This window comes from Littorina saxatilis, linkage group LG7, assembly GCF_037325665.1.
Source record: "Littorina saxatilis isolate snail1 linkage group LG7, US_GU_Lsax_2.0, whole genome shotgun sequence".
In the NCBI taxonomy this organism is placed as follows: domain Eukaryota; kingdom Metazoa; phylum Mollusca; class Gastropoda; order Littorinimorpha; family Littorinidae; genus Littorina; species Littorina saxatilis.
The window spans coordinates 55033683-55054306 of record NC_090251.1 but is presented as its reverse complement, the minus strand read 5'-3'; the positions used below and the strand labels follow the sequence as shown (position 1 = coordinate 55054306).

At 40.2% G+C, this 20624-nt stretch overlaps 2 protein-coding genes across 2 annotated transcripts; one reads left to right on the top strand and one right to left on the bottom strand.

The window, feature by feature from the left end:
* The first annotated feature begins 135 nt into the window (after positions 1-135).
* Positions 136-20014, top strand: LOC138971842 (E3 ubiquitin-protein ligase Siah1-like). Its single transcript, XM_070344670.1, has 7 exons — positions 136-233; positions 5195-5321; positions 6147-6305; positions 8557-8689; positions 9930-10036; positions 11585-11777; positions 12563-20014. The coding sequence occupies exons 2-7, from the start codon at positions 5216-5218 to the stop codon at positions 12744-12746; spliced, it is 882 nt and encodes a 293-aa protein (XP_070200771.1). The 5' UTR covers positions 136-233; positions 5195-5215; the 3' UTR covers positions 12747-20014.
* Positions 13744-16010, bottom strand: LOC138970244 (serine-rich adhesin for platelets-like). The gene is made up of 2 exons (XM_070342740.1): positions 15867-16010; positions 13744-14661 (listed from the first exon to the last, which is right to left on the bottom strand). Exons 1-2 carry the CDS (start codon positions 16008-16010, stop codon positions 13744-13746), a joined length of 1062 nt encoding a protein of 353 aa, XP_070198841.1.
* Positions 20015-20624: the final 610 nt, after the last annotated feature.

The window sequence follows — 20624 nt, the reverse complement described above, 5'->3', positions numbered from 1 at the left end:
AAATACTTTCATATGCCTCTTTTAAATCCTTCAAAATTCAGTAAGATGGTTTGCTGTTCAGTTAAACATCTCTTGTTTATCTCACTATATTTTACTAAATGGGCTTCCTGGTATGGTTGTATTTTTTTGACTACCCATTTTGATGACGTAGCACGCAATTTTGCTGGTCTTGAGGATTGCAAGAAAGAGAGTGGAACATTACCTATTTTGAGCAATTAAAAGGCTCAAACCAGGTAAGGCATTATCTCCGTAAAGATTTAGAAACTGCTTAGCCCATCTACGAGTCGATATTTGCTTCCAAAACGTTGAGTAATAAGTAGGGCACCCGGACATTCGTGAGGTCGAAGGTAGTGCTGTGCTGCATTGTTGACTATCCAACAAAAGCAAGGAAACCTGTCAAGAATCTCTCTGGCAGAACAATTTTGTTGACCACAATCATTCTTTGATGAAGAAGTCCTTATAAATAGCCCTTCAATTAAAAGTCATGTATCCTGGCTAAGTGTTCATTTCGATTGGTAACCATTACCCCAGGTTTTAACTGATCGTGATGCCCAGACATCAACAATTTCGCTTTTTAGCGCTATCACTATCAGAAATCTGTCATCTGACGTTTTTGTCAAATCAAACACTTCTCATACATGTATGTATACAATAGTCCAGATTGGTTGAGCACGTTTCAAACAGGCGATTAGCAACATGATATGTATATATATGAAAGTGACCACTTCTGACAAATGTATCTTAGGTCTGGAAGTGGAAGTAATATTGTGGTATTGGTATTCAAATATAACTATTATAACACCGACAGTGAGACACCTACTAACTGAGTTACTCCACGTTGACTTTGTTGTAAAACTTGTATAGACCTTGTATAAAACTTGGAAAAACCTTGAAGAAGAGACTGTCAAGAAAACATCAGTTGACAGTTTTTGTACTGCCTTATTAGAAGGTAGTACGAACCCTAATTAATGCTCTCTCGAGTTCCGCCGGTACTAAGCCAAAGTTTGGATTCTGCCGGCGTTACAGATACAGATACAGAGATCTTTTCGGTATCTGATCAGCTCATGCAAGATATCCGAGATACACGCTCTTTGTTATGCTTTGAACGTCGTGAGCACTTCAAACCTCGGGTTTTGCATTGCAGCTCGCATCCTAAGATGCTATGGTTTGAACTTGAAGTTTGCGAGAGCTTGGAATACTGGTATGAAATGATGAATGGATGCCAGATTGAAAACAAGAAATATTTCACACACTCTTAATTATTGTTCACAATGTAAACTTGTGTATGATTTGTTTCATAGGTCTTTGTAACTGTGTAACTACTGACAAATGGCATAACGTGTGTGTTTTCTTGCATGTTTTTGTTACATTTAGTCAAGTTTTGACTAAATGTTTTAACATAGAGGGGGAATCGAGACGAGGGTCGTGGTGTGTGTGTGTCTGTCTGTCTGTGTGTGTGTGTAGAGCGATTCAGACTAATCTACTGGACCGATCTTTATGAAATTTGACATGAGAGTTCCTGGGAATGATATCCCTGGACGTTTTTTTCGATAAATGTCTTTGATGACGTCATATCCGGCTTTTTGTAAAAGTTGAGGCGGCACTGTCACACCCTCATTTTTCAATCAAATTGATTGAAATTTTGGCCAAGCAATCTTCGACGAAGGCCGGACTTCGGTATTGCATTTCAGTTTGGTGGCTTAAAAAATAGTTAATGACTTTGGTCATTAAAAATCTGAAAATTTATAAAACGATCCAACTTTACGTTCATCTTATTCTTCATCATTTTCTGATTCCAAAAACATATAAATATGTTATATTTAGATTAAAAACAAGCTCTGAAAATTAAAAATATAAAAATTATGATCAAAATTAAATTTCCGAAATCGTTTTAAAAACTATTTCATCTTATTCCTTGTCGGTTCCTGATTCCAAAAACATATAGATATGATATGTTTGGATTAAAAACACGCTCAGAAAGTTAAAAGGAAGAGAGGTACAGTAAAGCGTGCTATGAAGCACAGCGCAACCGCTACCGCGCCAAACAGGCTCGTCACTTTCACTGCCTTTTGCACTAGCGGCGGACTACGTTCATTTTCATTCTGTGAGTTCCACAGCTTGACTAAATGTAGTAATTTCGTATTATGCGACTTGTTTTAGTCTTTTACTATAACAACAGACATTTCATGAAACAAGAATGAAGCAGAATCCCAGTGGAGAAAAACAAGTTCCACACCAGACTATTCTTTACATTTGAATCAAGACGCCTCTAAAAATCGGCTATGAACAGAAAATCTGAAAAAACATGGTTTTAAAAAGGGGGGTTCCACTGTAAATGTTTTCAAAAGCAAGAACAACAACCACAGAAAGTTAAAACAGAAAGAAAGGTTTGATGGCGAAAAAGGGAAAAGAAGAGGCAAAGTGGAGAGAGACCTTAAAGGTACTGAACTTGTCAAATCCAGGTGCACGGAGCCCCTGGGGCTTTTAGTCATACCTCAGGCAGCTATCCGTTAGAAGAACTACCAAGTTTCATTGACTTGCACCCAAAGAGTCAAGAACTGCGATTTTTTTACGAATTAATTTCGTACTCGGACCCGGCTGGTCTTGGCCTATTTTTGGATCTAAATTTAGATCAGGTAGATCACCACATCATGCACAAAAAGACACGTCACTAGCAAACTATGTCAGACGTCATCATGAGTTTGTGTAAAACAAAATGGAGGCCGGAATCACTCAGTTGAATCGAACTCCGACCAAACACCACTAAATAACTAGGTTAATTTATGCACTCGCGTGAACAAGAAACTGTCGAGCTTCACAGAATGATGTCGTCGTTGGGTAGTTTTGGGTTTGTTTTACTACCCTAGGAGGATTTTTGAACTGTAAATGCACTCAGCTGCAACAAAAACGCAAAACGAAGGCTGTGAGCTGCACTGTGCCTTTAACACTTTCTACTCCACCTATGTTGACCAATTTTGTTTAGCCGAGACCAGCTGTGCTGCAGCAGGTCACTCACAATTGTAGTAGCTAAAAAAACTGTTTATCAACACGCTGGAATGCAGGCGTTAGATCGACGTTACTGGAAGCGACTGAAGCTAATAGTCTGAGCGAATATATCTGTACCTGGTCAGATCGAGCCATATGAGTGGGTACGGATATATAATAATAATAATAATAAATGAGCATTTATATAGCGCAACATCATAACTTTACAATTATGCTCTTTGCGCTTGACACATTTAAAATTAAAACACAGTTATACAAGCATTTACATCTACATTCATAGTCAGCAACGCTTAATTAAAAGCATACACCATCAAACATACATTACAAAAGATTCTTCCACTAACTAAGTAATAAAAACATGAATAAAATAGGTAGTGAAAACAAGGAAATACCAGCTGAATACCCTTAATCAAATATACCTGGGAGACAATGAGTTAAGTTAAAAAGGGAAGGCACAGAGAGAATTTATAACACAACCATTGATTGTGGAAAACAGCTGAATACACACAAAAATCATGGATAGAAGATGTTCTGAATTTATTTAAAACTGAAATTGAAAAGTGATAATGCCTACATTGTACTTTAACAAGAAAACTGTCTCGCCCCAAGGTTGGGGGTTGTAATTATATGACCAAACACCAGGAATAGCTTAAAATAAAAGTTTGCTTTACTCAAATTGAAAACGGCTGTGTTTTGAGTGGGAATCCCAGATTATAATTCTCATTGTAACCCCTTTTTGCGCCAGTCATAATTTTCATCCTACCTTTTGCCCCTGAGTATTATATGCGCTATTCCTAGAGATACAGATTTGAAATTGAGCCGAGAGCTACAGAGTTCGTTTTGGGTGTTGAATAGATGACAACACACTTGAGGAAGGTCTTACTCTTAGAATTAGTGTTTTAGCATTTTATTTTCCAAAATTGAATGCTGTGTTTGGTCAAATTCTCCAACGGACTGTGTGTTTGTTTACATTATGCGAAGCGTTGTATAGCATGGGATATGCATGTGTTGCTAGACTTGACTTTCTGAATCCAACGGTTTTAATATCCTTTGACGAATGGGTATCTGTGGGGACTAAATATTAAATACAATATTATGACGAAAGGAATCTGCCTCCGGCGAGCTGGGCAAAGCAAACCGCTCCCTGATAAAAATTCATTTAATTATTTGGCATAGTTTTGGAGCAGTTTTGAGCAAATCATTGCAGCGAATGTCCCTTGAACTTTTTAAGGTCCAAATCATCAGAAACCTTTCCCAAATGGCGCCTTCAGTGTACTATCTTTAACTTTTTTCCTCTTCTTTTTTTTCTTCTTTTTGACTCACATGCGAAGCAAAAGTGAGTCTATGTACTCACCCGAGTCATCCGGCCGGCCGGCTGGACGTCCGGCCGTCCGAAAACTTTAACGTTAGATATTTCTTGGACACTATTCAGTCTATCAGTACCAAATTTGGCAAGATGGTGTATGATGACAAGGCCCCAAAAAACATACATAGCATCTTGACCTTGCTTCAAGGTCAAGGTCGCAGGGGCCATAAATGTTGCCTAAAAAACAGCTATTTTTCACATTTTTCCCATTTTCTCTGAAGTTTTTGAGATTCAATACCTCACCTATATATGATATATAGGGCAAAGTAAGCCCCATCTTTTGATACCAGTGTGGTTTACCTTGCTTCAAGGTCAAGGTCACAGGAGCTCTTCAAAGTTGGATTGTATACATATTTTGAAGTGACCTTGACCCTGAACTATGGAAGATAACTGTTTCAAACTTAAAAATTATGTGGGGCACATGTTATGCTTTCATCATGAGACACATTTGGTCACATATGATCAAGGTCAAGGTCACTTTGACCCTTATGAAATGTGACCAAAATAAGGTAGTGAACCACTAAAAGTGACCATATCTCATGGTAGAAAGAGCCAATAAGCACCATTGTACTTCCTATGTCTTGAATTAACAGCTTTGTGTTGCATGACCTTGGATGACCTTGACCTTGGGTCAAGGTCACATGTATTTTGGTAGGAAAATGTGTAAAGCAGTTCTTAGTGTATGATGTCATTGCTAGGGTTAGTTATTTGACCTTGTCAGGGTCATGTCAAGGTCAAGCATGTGAGTCGTATGGGCTTTGCCCTTCTTTTTTTAAGTTTGCCATGCTATCTTTAACTTTAAGCCAATGTTTTGTTGATCAGGTAATATCGGCGTCCTCCACAATGAGTCGACAACCTGCCAACAACGTAAAGACAAGGGGGGTGGTGCCGGGGGTCCCTGGCACCAGTGGACCCACTCTCCCCGCTCAGGACCTCCCATCACCAAACTGTGAGTAGTCTGTGGTGAAACTGCTGAAGCAGTGTTGTTCTCGGGCCTCTGTCTTCAGTCACTGATGTATACCTTTTTGATCTGATGCATTGTTCTGACTCCTGACTGTCCGATATTTTGTTACATATGTAAGACTAACTCTAGGAGGTCTTCTGACTAATCTAATACTAATGTAACAGGGAGACTACTGCGTCATCCTTCACAGCAGGCTCTGCAGTTGTCGGCCGTTTTGTTGCGCGAGCTATTTATAGCTTGACATTTTTAATACGTCGCTGACACCTGTGCATTGTAGAGTTTGTTTGTTATGGGGTCTGGCTGCTGCGGTCTCCTTGTATGTTCATAGAAACCTTTGTGTACCCATAACAGTTTTTATAGGGCTAAGAAATTGGCTCTAAAATTCTCAATCCTGTTTGACTGGGCTTTGCCTCCAAAGGTGATTGTTGTGTTCCGACACTCGGTTACACTAATATTAACGGAACAATGTTTCCGTAAAAATTGCTCTCTGGCTAGTAAATTATGAGAAGTACTAGCCAAAGGCTAGCGCCCCATTTCGTGGACTTTCAGCGCTGTTATTGTCTTTTCAGAACAAAAAGAAAAATATGATATGGAATTGAAAAGATACACTCATACTGAGATCAGTTCAGCAACATTTCTACCTGGCTTGTACTGTTTGTTGTTGGCTGTTTTCATGTACTTGGTGTGTTATATATATTGTTTGGTGAAATTTCAGTTTCATTTCTTTCATTTTGTCTTGTGGAGAACAAGAATTCCATTTGAGCACTGTTTGCAGTCTATCAATTTAAAATGGCTTCTCTTCATTTCCAGGGCCGGCAGCCAACAACTCGGATCTGGCGAGCTACTTTGAATGTCCGGTGTGCTTCGACTATGCCTTGCCACCCATCATGCAGTGTCAGAGCGGCCATATTGTGTGTCAGTCGTGTCGACAGAAACTGGCCACCTGCCCCACGTGCAGAGGACCTCTGGGTAAGTCACTTCGGTACTGTATACAGTGGAACCCCCCTTTTAAGACCTCCAACAATCTGAGAAAATCAGGTCTTAAAAAGGAGGGAGTCTTAAAATGGAGGTAAATATACAAGGGTGATGAAGAGAAAATCTTAAACAACAGAGTCTTAAAAAAGAGTGAGTTAAATCAAAGGGTCTTAAATCGAAGAGTCTTAAAAAGGGGGTTCCCCTGTAGCACAATTGTCTAGCTGAGATAGTGCCATTGCAGAACAGATGAGCGCTGACAATAGACATGATCGTGTGTTCCCATCTTTGTTAACTCGATGACTTTAAAGATACAGTGGAACCCCTTTTTAAGACCCCCCAAATTAAGACATCCTCCTTTTTAAGACCCTCCTTTCTCAGATGCTCTGTTCATAGCCTCTGTAAATTTACCTTCAGTTTAAGACCTGATTTTCTGAGATTTTTGATGGTCTTAAAATGGGGGTTCCACTGTACTGTTGGTTCCTTTCCCATGTAAAACATCTTGTAAATCATCACACATCTGTAAAAGGGGTTAGATCATTCTTCCACATGGTTCCTTTCCCATGTAAAACATCTTGTAAATCATCACACATCTGTAAAAGGGGTTAGATCATTCTTCCACATGGTTCCTTTCCCATGTAAAACATCTTGTAAATCATCACACATCTGTAAAAGGGGTTAGATCATTCTTCCACATGGTTCCTTTCCCATGTAAAACATCTTGTAAATCATCACACATCTGTAAAAGGGGTTGGATCGTTCTTCCACATGGTTCCTTTCCCATGTAAAACATCTTGTAAATCATCACACATCTGTAAAAGGGGTTAGATCATTCTTCCACATGGTTCCTTTCCCATGTAAAACATCTTGTAAATCATCACACATCTGTAAAAGGGGTTAGATCATTCTTCCACATGGTTCCTTTCCCATGTAAAACATCTTGTAAATCATCACACATCTGTAAAAGGGGTTAGATCATTCTTCCACATGGTTCCTTTCCCATGTAAAACATCTTGTAAATCATCACACATCTGTAAAAGGGGTTAGATCATTCTTCCACATGGTTCCTTTCCCATGTAAAACATCTTGTAAATCATCACACATCTGTAAAAGGGGTTAGATCATTCTTCCACATGGTTTCTTTCCCAAGTAAAACATCTTGTAAATCATCACACATCTGTAAAAGGGGTTAGATCGTTCTTCCACGTGGTTCCTTTCCCATGTAAAACATCTTGTAAATCATCACACATCTGTAAAAGGGGTTGGATCGTTCTTCCACGTGGTTCCTTTCCCATGTAAAACATCTTGTAAATCATCACACATCTGTAAAAGGGGTTGGATCGTTCTTCCACATGGTTCCTTTCCCATGTAAAACATCTTGTAAATCATCACAAATCTGTAAAAGGGGTTAGATCATTCTTCCACATGGTTCCTTTCCCATGTAAAACATCTTGTAAATCATCACACATCTGTAAAAGGGGTTAGATCATTCTTCCACATGGTTCCTTTCCCATGTAAAACATCTTGTAAATCATCACACATCTGTAAAAGGGGTTGGATCGTTCTTCCACATGGTTCCTTTCCCATGTAAAACATCTTGTAAATCATCACACATCTGTAAAAGGGGTTGGATCGTTCTTCCACATGGTTCCTTTCCCATGTAAAACATCTTGTAAATCATCACACATCTGTAAAAGGGGTTGGATCGTTCTTCCACATGGTTCCTTTCCCATGTAAAACATCTTGTAAATCATCACACATCTGTAAAAGGGGTTAGATCATTCTTCCACATGGTTCCTTTCCCATGTAAAACATCTTGTAAATCATCACACATCTGTAAAAGGGGTTAGCTCATTCTTCCACATGGTTCCTTTCCCATGTAAAACATCTTGTAAATCATCACACATCTGTAAAAGGGGTTAGATCATTCTTCCACATGGTTCCTTTCCCATGTAAAACATCTTGTAAATCATCACAAATCTGGAAAAGGGGTTAGCTCATTCTTCCACATAGAAACATACAAAATCTACGCCCTGGCTGCTTCTTTAGTAGGGTCAGAATGTTTCTCTGAAGTAATTTATTATTTAAACAAATCGAGACCCATGTCCATCTGCTGAATTCACTCATCAAAAAATGTGGGCACTAATTTTTACCTAACGAACACAAGAAACTGTCATGGGAAGTTAAAAGTAAACCTTTTCATATAATATTAAACACACTCTCTTAGTCTTTTGTGTCTTCTTTTCAGGCAACATCCGCAACTTGGCAATGGAAAAGGTTGCGGCAACAGTGATGTTTCCATGCAGATATTCCAACAATGGCTGTCTTCAAACACTCTTACACACAGACAAGGGGGAACACGAAGAAACGTGTGAATTCAGGTCAGAGTTCTTACTATATGGTTTCTTCTTCTTCTTCTTTGGATTGGATTGGATTGGATAAGATTTATAGTCCAGTGAGGTTACCCTCATGGAAATTTGGGCTGCTTTCTCCCCGGGGAAAGCGAGCTGCCATACAGTACGGCGCTACCCATATTTTTTTTTTTTCCTGCATGCGTGTATTCATGTTTCCTGAGACTTAATGCCGTGTGAGATCGAATTTTTTTTACTTAATTCCAAGTCCCACGGGTATTTGATGGACATTTTTATCTATGCCTATACAGTTTTGCCAGGAAAGACCCTTTTGTCAATCGTGGGATCTTTAACGTGCACACCCCAATGTAGTGTACACGAAGGGACCTCGGTTTTTCGTCTCATCCGAAAGACTAGCACTTGAACCCACCACCTAGGTTAGGAAAGGGGGGAGAAAATTGCGGCCTGACCCAGGCCTGAACACGCAACCTCTCGCTTCCGAGCGCAAGTGCGTTACCACTCGGCCACCCAGTCCCTGTGCATGGGCTTAGACTCCCACATTCACTCATGTTTTTAGCACAAGTGGAGTTTTACGTGTATGACCGTTTTTACCCCGCCATTCCAGCAGCATACGCTGATTTCGGGGGAGGCATGCTGGGTATTTTCGTGTTTCTATAACCCACCGAACTCTGACATGGATTACAGGATCTTTTTCGTGCGCACTTGCTCTTGTGCTTGCGTTTACACACGAAGGGGGTTAAGGCACTAGCAGGTCCGCACATAAGTTGACCTGGGAGATCGGAAAAATCTCCACTATTATTAACCCACCAGGCTGCAGCGACCGGGATTCGAACTCACGACCTCCCTATTAGGAGGCCGATGTCTTACCACCACGCCACTGCGCCCGTCACTATATGGATTAATTAACGCCTGTAAGAGGCTGTTGTTAATGAATGTTAAGCCATGAAGTTATGAATATTAAGGGTTTTTTCCCAGTGATACCTTGCAGGGAAGAAATGTTTTACCTTTGAAATGTCTTTGCTTTAGTTTTATTTGCCAGAAGTAGAAACAGGAAAGTGTAGAAACAGGAAACTACATTTTGTTCCTGTTTAGTTATAACTTCTTACTGCTCCTTTGTTATGGTGCATTTTGTTCTCTCTATTTCATACTTTATGGTGTCTTTACACAAGAGGAGAGTATTTTGTATTTCAGGATTTCCATGATTACAGAAATAGACAGTTATTGATGTGAGCAATGTTTTTCTCCGCAGGCCGTACACGTGTCCCTGTCCTGGCGCATCATGCAAATGGCAGGGGTCACTGGAGCAGGTCATGCCCCACCTGATGCAGTCACACAAAAGTATCACTACATTGCAAGGTGGGTCAAATACCATGTCATACATTCATAATGTTATTAAAACTAATTATGATTTTATTCATAGTTAATATGTAAAGCGCAGAGAACATAGTTTACTGTGGTTCGCACTATATAAGCTGTCATTATTATTATTATTATAAAAGTGTAGTGTGTGTTTTGTTTGAGATGACAAATTGCTATGGGTTTGGAGGGGTGAGGGTGATAGGGCTCTGTTTTGATCATGCATACCATCATTTCCCAATAGCAAGGCACTACCGATTATAGGACGCACTTCTCAACATTGGAATAAAACAAAGAGAATTAGTCAGTAAAGAAGGCGCTACTAAGTATAAGGTACACCAGACCTGTTTACCAGTACGATTTGGGCGTATTTTGTACGCCAAATTACTATCGGTACGCAAATACGCGACACACGCACAAAATACGCATAAGAAAAAGTCTAGAATACGTTTTCCGGTGTTGGTGTGCTGATTACGGAATGGTACAACTGATACCGGTTTCGGTCGAAGGGAGATAACCATGACAGCGAGTCTTCAGCTGTGGAAACCTTGTTCAGTTGTTGGCACGTGCGATCGTCTGGACAATCGTGGCAAAATGAAGCGGAAAAATGTGCCCGTTTCGGATGACTGTACCAAGTCTAAACAGCAGAAGCAGCAGGTTTTCTTGGAGAAATATAAGAAAGAGCCAGGAATTGTGGAGTCTACTATGGGAAAAAGTCATGCACACTGCAAGTATTGTAAATCAGATTTTTCCGTTGCCCATGCTGGGAAATATGACATCGAACGACACTGCAGTTCCAAAACTCACCTAGACAAGATTGCTGCAAAGAAATCCGCTGAAAGCTGCCAAGGAATTATGAAGTTCATTCTCGCAAAGCAAATCCTGCCAGAAGAAAAGGCTTTAGTCCGCGCTGAAGCAATGTCAACCGCAGATGTTATTTCACGATCTTCATCTTTTCATTATCAATCTGTTTGGAAGACACTGGTTATAATGCTATAAACTGACAGGTAAATAAAATTGTTTTATCCCTGTTGTATTGGAAGGAGTTAAATTCTGAAGGTGTTCACAAGACATGCTATTCTTACACAAACACGTTTGCACCCACGCGTACATTTTCCCTAGCCCATCAGTATAGCTTTGCTTGCAAAGTACACCAACTTTTTGAAAAATACACTCAACTTTTTTGGAAAATACTCTTGCCTCGGGTTTAGGGTAAACAGGTCTGGGTACACTAAATTTAAGATCTTCGACTTTAGCTGTGTATTGCATGTGTGATATAAAGGATGATTGGTATGGTAAGAAGCAGTGCGGGTAAGCAAAGCAAGAGAGATTAATTTAATCACCAAGTAGTCACAACCAACTGTAAGGTGCACTCAGGTACAAGGAAACCTCATGGTCCAAAATGTCTGGTGAATTCAAATGTCATACGGTTTGAACTTTCTTCTTTTTGAGTTATTTTTGAATGATGCAGCAATGCATTGACCTTGAAGCCACTGTCCCTCTAACATGCGCGGCACACTCTCACTGTTAATGATTTCTTTCCTTCAGGTGAAGACATTGTGTTCCTAGCGACGGACATCAACTTGCCCGGTGCGGTTGACTGGGTGATGATGCAGTCGTGTTTTGGTCACAACTTTATGCTGGTGCTAGAAAAACAGGAAAAGATCGACGGCCTGCAAATGTTCTATGCCATCGTTCAGCTCATCGGCACGCGCAAGCAGGCAGAGAATTTTATCTACAGGTAACTGTTACATGCCCCTTTGTTGTGCAGATACATCTTATACCATCTACAAAAATCTATTACTTTTCCATCTACAAAAATCAATTACTGTACCACAAACAAAATATATTACTTTTCCACCTACACAAGTCTGTTACTGTACCCACCTGCAAAAAGATATATTACTGTACCAGCAACAAACATCTATTACTGTACCACATACAAAAATCATTTACCTTACCACCAACAAAATGTATTACTGTACCACCTACAAAAATGTATTACTGTACCACCAACAAAATCTATTACTGTACCCCATATAAAATTCTATTACTGTACCACCTACAAAAATGTATTACTGTACCACCCACAAGAATCTATTACTGTACCCCATATAAAAATCTATTACTGTACCACCTACCTCCTTATCAACTTGTGAGTCTAAATTGAGTTCTTCACAGAAGCTTAACAGCTTATCTTGCTGAAAATATCATTTTATTTGTTGTGATTTAGTCCCAAATCTACACATCGATATCAATGAGACATTGCAAAACCCATTGGTCGTTTACGAAATTCATAAGACATACAACTGCTGTTTAATTGCACATACTGTACCATACCTTACAATAGCCTAGCCCCGGGGGGTTAGAGCGATCGACCCATTATTTAAAAAAAGATTACTGTCTGAAATACCTCGGATTTCGGAAATAGCTGAGAGTTAATATAATCCGGGATATCACGTGACATCCGGGTATACGCGCCTGTTATTACGTTTTCATTTTTGTTTTAACTGTTGTTGTTTTCAGACTGGAGCTGAACGGACACAGGCGACGGCTGACGTGGGAGGCGGCACCTCGCAGCATACACGACGGCATCCAGTCGGCAATCATGTCCAGTGACTGTCTCGTCTTCGACACGAACATCGCCCAGCTTTTTGCCGACCACGGCAACCTGGGAATCAACGTCACCATTTCCGTCTGCGAAAGATAGATGTCAGCCAGTGTGTATGTGGTGCTGCCCCTTTGTGCGTGTGGGAGAGAGTGTACGTGATGGGGAGAGAGTGTGATTGTTTGGGAGAGAGAGAGTGTGATTGTATGTGGGAGAGAGAGAAAGAGAGAGATAAAGTATTTGCAGACAGAGAGAGAATATGCGTGCTACTTTATGAAAGAATGTATGTGTGATTTTTTCTGGTGAATACTTGGTTGTGCGATGTCATCCATGAACATTTGTGCTTTTAAAAGGAGCTGCATGATGAAACAAATTCTGACTGAAGTGTGTGGTTTACCCTGTGATTTTCTTTTCTTTGGGGAGGGGGAAGTGGGGAAGTTGCTGATGATTTCCAAAGTCAGCAATAAAAATAACTCTGTAAGTAAAAGAAAATACGAACTTTCAGTCAGTTCTTCGTGAGTTCATCTGATTGTATATAAGTAATTGTGTATGTCAATGTGAATAAAGCGGACAACTTGCATCAACATGAAATGTAGGGAAGGAAACGGTACAGTACAAGTTTTTTTCTGTATTTCAACAAAATCAATTCTGTCTGGTGTATGTTGAATAATATTTATATTAGAAAATTAAACAGTAGACATGTAATGTGATAGTTTTAAGTTATTGTGTTAAAAAAATCTGTTCTTTATAGCTATGTGCATAGTACTTGTATTTAAAATGAGATTTAGGAATGTTTGGCATTCTTAAAACAAACAATTGATGAAAGGTTTGCGATCACGTAATGCTGTTCACCACGTGAACTTGAAGACAAGTGTTTCTGGTATTGTCATTGTTGGACTGCTAAAATGAACAAGATTAGCAGGGATAGTCAATGCAAATACACTGAGCTTTTCTGTGCCAAGCCAAAGAGAAATCAAGTGAAAAAGAAACCTGAAGTATTGTGTTTGATTATGTCAGTCTCTCGCTCAGTTGCTGAGCGAGGCATTTCATTCCCAGATATTGTTCGTTTTTATATCGCTGCTTTTAGTGGTTTTAATTATCAACACAGCTGACAGCAACAATCAGTGGAAAAGGATGGTGTAAGGCTTTTGAGGGGCTTAGAGGAAATGTTGCTTTCTTCTTCTTCTCCAGCGTTGGGCAGGCTTGTTGCTTTCAATGCTTCTCCAGCGTTGGGCAGGCTTGTTGCTTTCAATGCTTCTCCAGCGTTGGGCAGGCTTGTTGCTTTCAATGCTTCTCCAGCGTTGGGCAGGCTTGTTGCTTTCAATGCTTCTCCAGCGTTGGGCAGGCTTGTTGCTTTCAATGCTTCTCCAGCGTTGGGCAGGCTTGTTGCTTTCAATGCTTCTCCAGCGTTGGGCAGGCTTGTTGCTTTCAATGCTTCTCCAGCGTTGGGCAGGCTTGTTGCTTTCAATGCTTCTCCAGCGTTGGGCAGGCTTGTTGCTTTCAATGCTTCTCCAGCGTTGGGCAGGCTTGTTGCTTTCAATGCTTCTCCAGCGTTGGGCAGGCTTGTTGCTTTCAATGCTTCTCCAGCGTTGGGCAGGCTTGTTGCTTTCAATGCTTCTCCAGCGTTGGGCAGGCTTGTTGCTTTCAATGCTTCTCCAGCGTTGGGCAGGCTTGTTGCTTTCAATGCTTCTCCAGCGTTGGGCAGGCTTGTTGCTTTCAATGCTTCTCCAGCGTTGGGCAGGCTTGTTGCTTTCAATGCTTCTCCAGCGTTGGGCAGGCTTGTTGCTTTCAATGCTTCTCCAGCGTTGGGCAGGCTTGTTGCTTTCAATGCTTCTCCAGCGTTGGGCAGGCTTGTTGCTTTCAATGCTTCTCCAGCGTTGGGCAGGCTTGTTGCTTTCAATGCTTCTCCAGCGTTGGGCAGGCTTGTTGCTTTCAATGCTTCTCCAGCGTTGGGCAGGCTTGTTGCTTTCAATGCTTCTTCTCCAGCGTTGGGCAGGCTTGTTGCTTTCTTCTTCTTCTCCAGCGTTCGGCAGGCTTGTTGCTTTCAATGCTTCTTACTCTCTCAGGTGCCAGGAGACTGGTTTATCATGATCCTTACTTATTGTTCCTGTTTTGAGAGCGCTTACTCCCCTTTACCACCTGTTGTCGTTAGGGCTCTACCTCTCTTGTCGTTAGGGCTCTACCTCTGTTGTCGTTAGGGCTCTATCTCTCTTGGTTATGATTTTTGAGAGGACAGCTGTATGAAAATGGAGGAAGTTCAACGGAGGTCTTGTGTCGCGTTACATGCTTTGTATATGTCGTGCCTAGATCCTGAAAGTGCCTAAGTTCTTGAATTAGGTAGTTTCTTGCCTAATTCGTGAAATAGGCAACGGCTGTGCCTAACCTGTGAAATCAATGTTGAATTTTGCCTAATTTGTGAAATTTTATGATTTAGGCTGCCTATTGCGTAAATTAGGCAGCCTAAGTCGTGAAATTAGGCAAAGTTTTGATTTAGGCACGACTGCTATACAATTTAGGCAAAAATGTCTACAGAATAGGCAAAATCCTTGCCTAATGTGTCAAATCAATTCTAAGGTCTAACTGTTTTACAAATTAGTCAGTCTGTTTGAACCCAAAATCATCCGCGTGCGTGCGCGCCTCTCACTGCGTTGCGGGTGACAACATATCAAGTTTGTGAACACTACTAACTACTTGTGAACAGTACTAACTGTGATACAAGTGAGATAATAATCACACTGGAGCATTTCAGATAAACTTTCTCAGTCACTACTTCACACCAGCACCTGACTGTCAGTGTTAGCCAGTGTTTACAAAATCAAAACAAAAATACCCCTCTACCTCATTTACAAACATTTAAAGTTTACAAAAGGTAAACATTATCCCAGTTTGGACTGGTGTCAAAAAAGGTAAACCCACGACGTTCCAGTTCAACTCGATTTTCGGAGCTTACTTGCTCTTGTTCTTGCAAGATGAATTGTTTGGGTGGCAGTGACTACGGCAGTGATTTCTTGCTTTCTTGCAAGTGCATCTGGCTGTATCGCACTTCCCATTGCAAGAACATTTTTTGAACCCTTGTCCTCCATGCCTTGAATGAAGCTGAGCGATGCTTCTCATTGGTAGGACAGTGTCCTTCACTTGGTCAGCAGTGACAATTTGGAAATCGGCCTCGATAATTAAATTGCGGGAGAGCATAGTGTTTATGATGCCATGCTTGGTGCCAACGTGGTACAGGTCGTTGTGAACCTTCAGGAACACCCCAGGCACGTTTCTGCAATCAAGGCGCCCACGATCAAACTCGCTGACTGGAACCAGCACGCCGTCGTTTTGCAGCAGTGGAACCAGCTTGGCTCTTGTTGTTCGCAGCATTTCAGCACGGCTTTTTTCTTGTCCTTCACGTGCATCTTGTCTGCACTGCGTCAAGATGCTTGCATGATCTTCTAGAGCTGTACTTGAAGTGGCGGCCCCTCCAACTGCACCTTCCACCTCTGCATCATTTTCAGTTGAATTCTGTGGACCGAGTTCTTCTAGAGCTACACTTGAAGTTATTGATCGTCACCTCCCCCCAACCCCCCAATCCCCCGAAGTGCCACGAGCATGACCCAGAAAATAAATGCACATTTCTGAGATTTAAAAAAAAAAGTTTTGCATAAATTAGAACTAATTTGCATACTTTGTGAAATATAATATTGATAACGTTTTTGATTTATTTTTTTCATGGATTACAAACGGCAATTGATGAAACTAATTATGTATAATTTCTATGCATCTTTTTCTACTACTACTCACATAAGAATCATGAGGTCAGTGACACAGAGACAGAGAGAGACAGAGAGAGAGAGAGAGAGAAAAAGAGAGAGAGAGCGAGCGAGCGAGAAAGAGAGGAGAGAGCGAGAGAGAAAGAGAGGAGAGAGAGAGAGAGAGAGAGAGAGAGAGAGAGAGAGAGAGCGTTTGTGAAATAGTATTTAAGGCTTACCTTGATGACTTTCTGTAATTCTCCCACTTCCAGAATCTCGAACTTTTTTCGCAGGTAATACAGACTTCTGTGTTTTTCAGAAACTGTACCACTTAACAGGTTAATGATGGTTTGGTATGTTTCCTGGTCCGGTAAACAGAATTTTGTGTAGCCTCCATTTCCAAGATGCTCCTCAAAACGAATACGAAATTGTGATCTTTTAATTAGTTTCCATGGCTGGATTTGGCTAACACTGACAGTCAGGTGCTGGTGTGAAGTAGTGACTGAGAAAGTTTATCTGAAATGCTCCAGTGTGATTATAATCTCACTTGTATCACAGTTAGTACTGTTCACAAGTAGTTAGTAGTGTTCACAAATTTGATATGTTGTCACCCGCAACGCAGTGAGAGGCGCGCACGCACGCGGATGATTTTGGGTTCAAACAGACTGACTAATTTGTAAAACAGTTAGACCTCAGAATTGATTTGACACATTAGGCAAGGATTTTGCCTATTCTGTAGACACTTTTGCCTAAATTGTACAGCAGTCGTGCCTAAATCAAAACTTTGCCTAATTTCACGACTTAGGCTGCCTAATTTACGCAATAGGCAGCCTAAATCATAAAATTTCACAAATTAGGCAAAATTCAACATTGATTTCACAGGTTAGGCACAGCCGTTGCCTATTTCACGAATTAGGCAAGAAACTACCTAATTCAAGAACTTAGGCACTTTCAGGATCTAGGCACGACATATACATGATTTGACGTTTAACTAGCATACCCTCACCATGACATGTTAAGTCAGTCATGGTTTCTTCAGGGTAGGGGATTGAGGCCAGGAGTAGGTCATTGTTTGCAGACACATTCAACTTTCAAATGATCAGTCATTCTGGTTGGTTAAGTGTCCAGGGAATGGTTGACTTGCTGGTCACAGCTAGGGAAGATTAGTTGGTTTTTACGTGTACGACCGTTTTTACCCCACCATTCAGGCAGCCATACGCCGCTTTTGGGGGAAGCATGCTGGGTATTTTTGTGTTTCTAAACTCTGACATGGGTTACAGGATCTTTTCCGCGCGCACTTGGTCTTGTGCTTGCATACACACACGAAGGGGGATAAGGCACTTGCAGGTCTGCACATAAGTTGACCTGGGAGATAGGAAAAATCTCCACCCTTAACCCACCAGGCGGCCACGGCCGGGATTTAAACTCACAACCTTCTGATTAAGGGGCCGATGTCTTATCCACTAGGCTACTGCGCCCGTCACTGACTCTTAACATGACACATTTACTTAATGATTTATCAGTAGAATGGCCTTTTTTGTACCTCATCTCTTGAGATCTGAGTAATTCGTTTGCAGAACTTTTCAGTCTGGTCTGTGTAGAATGTATGTGTATTGCCGTGCAGAGCTGGAAACAAAGGCTTCTTAGTCAGCCCAAAACTGCCAAACTTAGCTCACAGGTTTGGTTCAAAGAAATGTATGCTGTTTGGAATGGAAAAATTGATTGAATAGGTTTGGTTAAAAGAAATGTATGCTGTTTGGAATGGAAAAATTCATTGAATAGGTTTAGTTCAAAGAAATGTATGCTGTTTGGAATGGAAAAATTGATTGAATAGGTTTGGTTAAAAGAAATGTATGCTGTTTGGAATGGAAAAATTCATTGAATAGGTTTAGTTCAAAGAAATGTATGCTGTTTGGAATGGGAAAATTCATTGAATAGGTTTGGTTCAAAGAAATGTATGCTGTTTGCAATGGGAAAATTGATTGAATAGGTTTGGTTCAAAGAAATGTATGCTGTTTGGAATGGGAAAATTGATTGAATAGGTTTGGTTAAAAGAAATGTATGCTGTTTGGAATGGAAAAATTCATTGAATAGGTTTGGTTCAAAGAAATGTATGCTGTTTGGAATGGGAAAATTCATTGAATAGGTTTGGTTCAAAGAAATGTATGCTGTTTGCAATGGGAAAATTGATTGAATAGGTTTGGTTCAAAGAAATGTATGCTGTTTGGAATGGGAAAATTGATTGAATAGGTTTGGTTAAAAGAAATGTATGCTGTTTGGAATGAGATCATTGATTGAATGCCGTCCTTGAGAGCGGATGTTTGAAGCATGTCGAAAGAGTGACATGTTTACTGCTGAAAACAACAGGGTTTGTCCTCGCTTTCCCCATTTGCTTTTGTGAATTTGCTGTATTCCTGTTATTTTTGACTCAACTCAAACTGTTCTGACGCTATGTTATGGTCAGTGTTCATATCTTAGACTTTTAAGTAAAATTGTAAATTTCACAGTCCCAGCTGAAGAATTTTTGTGTTTTTGCTGGTCAATATCATCACACAAAAATAGATACAACACACTGCTTTTGCTCACTTTTGGTAATTTCAGTACCTATGGAGATTCCAGAATCCCATGTCTGATTCAACCTTATTGTGCATTGCAAAAACCCGCAGCTAGGTAAAACGAAAGGTGGAAAAAACACTTGATATTGAACTTTTCACAGAGAACGATAATAACAACATAGACACCGCATCCTATTTAGACTGTATTACTTTTCAGACATGTGCGTTTGGTTGACCTTGGTCAAGTGTCCGAGTCACAACAGGGTTGCAGACACTTTTTAAAAAAAATCGTGGTTTGAAACTGCCTTCAGCTTTGAGATAACTGATGTTTTTGCAATGAAAATGTTTGTTATTGCAAAAAGAAACAATGATTGTTCGGCTGCTGAATATTACCCAAATATAGAAGAGGGAGGGAAACAATGGGAGAGAGAGGGAGATGGGGAAAGACAGACAGACAGACAGACAGAGAGAGAGAGAGATACAGAAAATGAGAGAATGAAAGGTGTTTAGATGAAATGTGAAAAGTGATTTATTTTCTGTCTCTACGTAAACTTTAGTCTCATTCCTTTGCATTTGATTTTTTTTAAAGTTGAAATATTGTTTTCCCAGTCAAAGTCTTTGTTTTAAGTATCCATGAAATTAAACGTAGTTGATTCACACCAAGTTGTTGCTCCATGGTTAAGGAGCCAGGGAAAGATAATTTTAAACAGAGCGCAGTTGCTAACACAGTTACTACATGTAGTAAATATTTATTGATTTAAATGTCTATTCATTTATTTATCCATTGTAGGTGTTTTTATTTTTGGGAGGAAAATCAGTTTGTTAGTTTTTCAGTTATAATTTTGAAATAAATGTACAGGAATTTTGCATTTCGACACCTTGACAGATTCCTGGCCACGTGTACTTGTAGATCATGAAAAGGGAGACGACTGCGATTTTAGTCAAGCAGTATGTAAGAAATGTTAAGTCCTTTGTACTGGAAACTTGCATTCTCCCAGTAAAGTAATATATTGTACTACGTTGCAAGCCCCTGGAGCAATTTTTTTATTAGTGCTTTTGTGAACAAGAAACAATTAACAAGTGGCTCTATCCCATCTCCCCCCTTTTCCCCGTCGCGATATAACCTTCGTGGTTGAAAACTACGTTAAACACCAAATAAAGAAAGAAAGAAAGATGTTGCAACTTTTCTACAAGAAACTTACATTGTTATGCTGTAGAAATTGCCTTATTAGTTCAGAAAAGTTCTAAAATCAGAATGTTCTAATTCCAACATTGCAGAAAAATGCCTGCTTTCAGTTTTCTGTCTCATCAGTTGTTGAGGTATAAATTATCTTCTGACAGGTAACAGACACAAAATGATGAAATGTTCAGGTCAAATTTGGGAGTTGTTGTTATTGTTTGTTCTCTCTGTCATAGGCATAGTCAAACAGCTAAATTCTGCCAATTTTTTGTTGAGTTGTTGTTTTGAATGTGGTGGTCAAGTTACTTTAACCCCTTCACTGCCACAGTATAACAGCATTTTCAACACCTGGTAGCAACTTTAGCAACTTATCCGAACGGTCTATGGGAAAGAACTGTGTTTAGAACCCCTACAAGTTGTAGGACAGTGGTTACCTCCCATTTAGTTTTCAGAAATGTCCTGAAATGTTGTTGACACAAATCCCACGTATGATTATGGGCGTACGACAAAC

What these genes read in the sequence shown, in the direction of transcription:
- LOC138970244 (XM_070342740.1), bottom strand. Translation starts at nt 16,010, where the DNA reads ATGCTGCGAACAACAAGAGCCAAGCTGGTTCCACTGCTGCAAAACGAC. An exon ending in TTCACAACGACCTGTACCAC is followed by an intron (nt 14,662 to 15,866) that starts GTTGGCACCAAG and finishes CGAACGCTGGAG; the next exon opens with AAGAAGAAGAAAGCAACAAG.
- LOC138971842 (XM_070344670.1), top strand. Translation starts at nt 5,216, where the DNA reads ATGAGTCGACAACCTGCCAACAACGTAAAGACAAGGGGGGTGGTGCCG. An exon ending in GGACCTCCCATCACCAAACT is followed by an intron (nt 5,322 to 6,146) that starts GTGAGTAGTCTG and finishes CTTCATTTCCAG; the next exon opens with GGCCGGCAGCCAACAACTCG. An exon ending in AAGTATCACTACATTGCAAG is followed by an intron (nt 10,037 to 11,584) that starts GTGGGTCAAATA and finishes TCTTTCCTTCAG; the next exon opens with GTGAAGACATTGTGTTCCTA.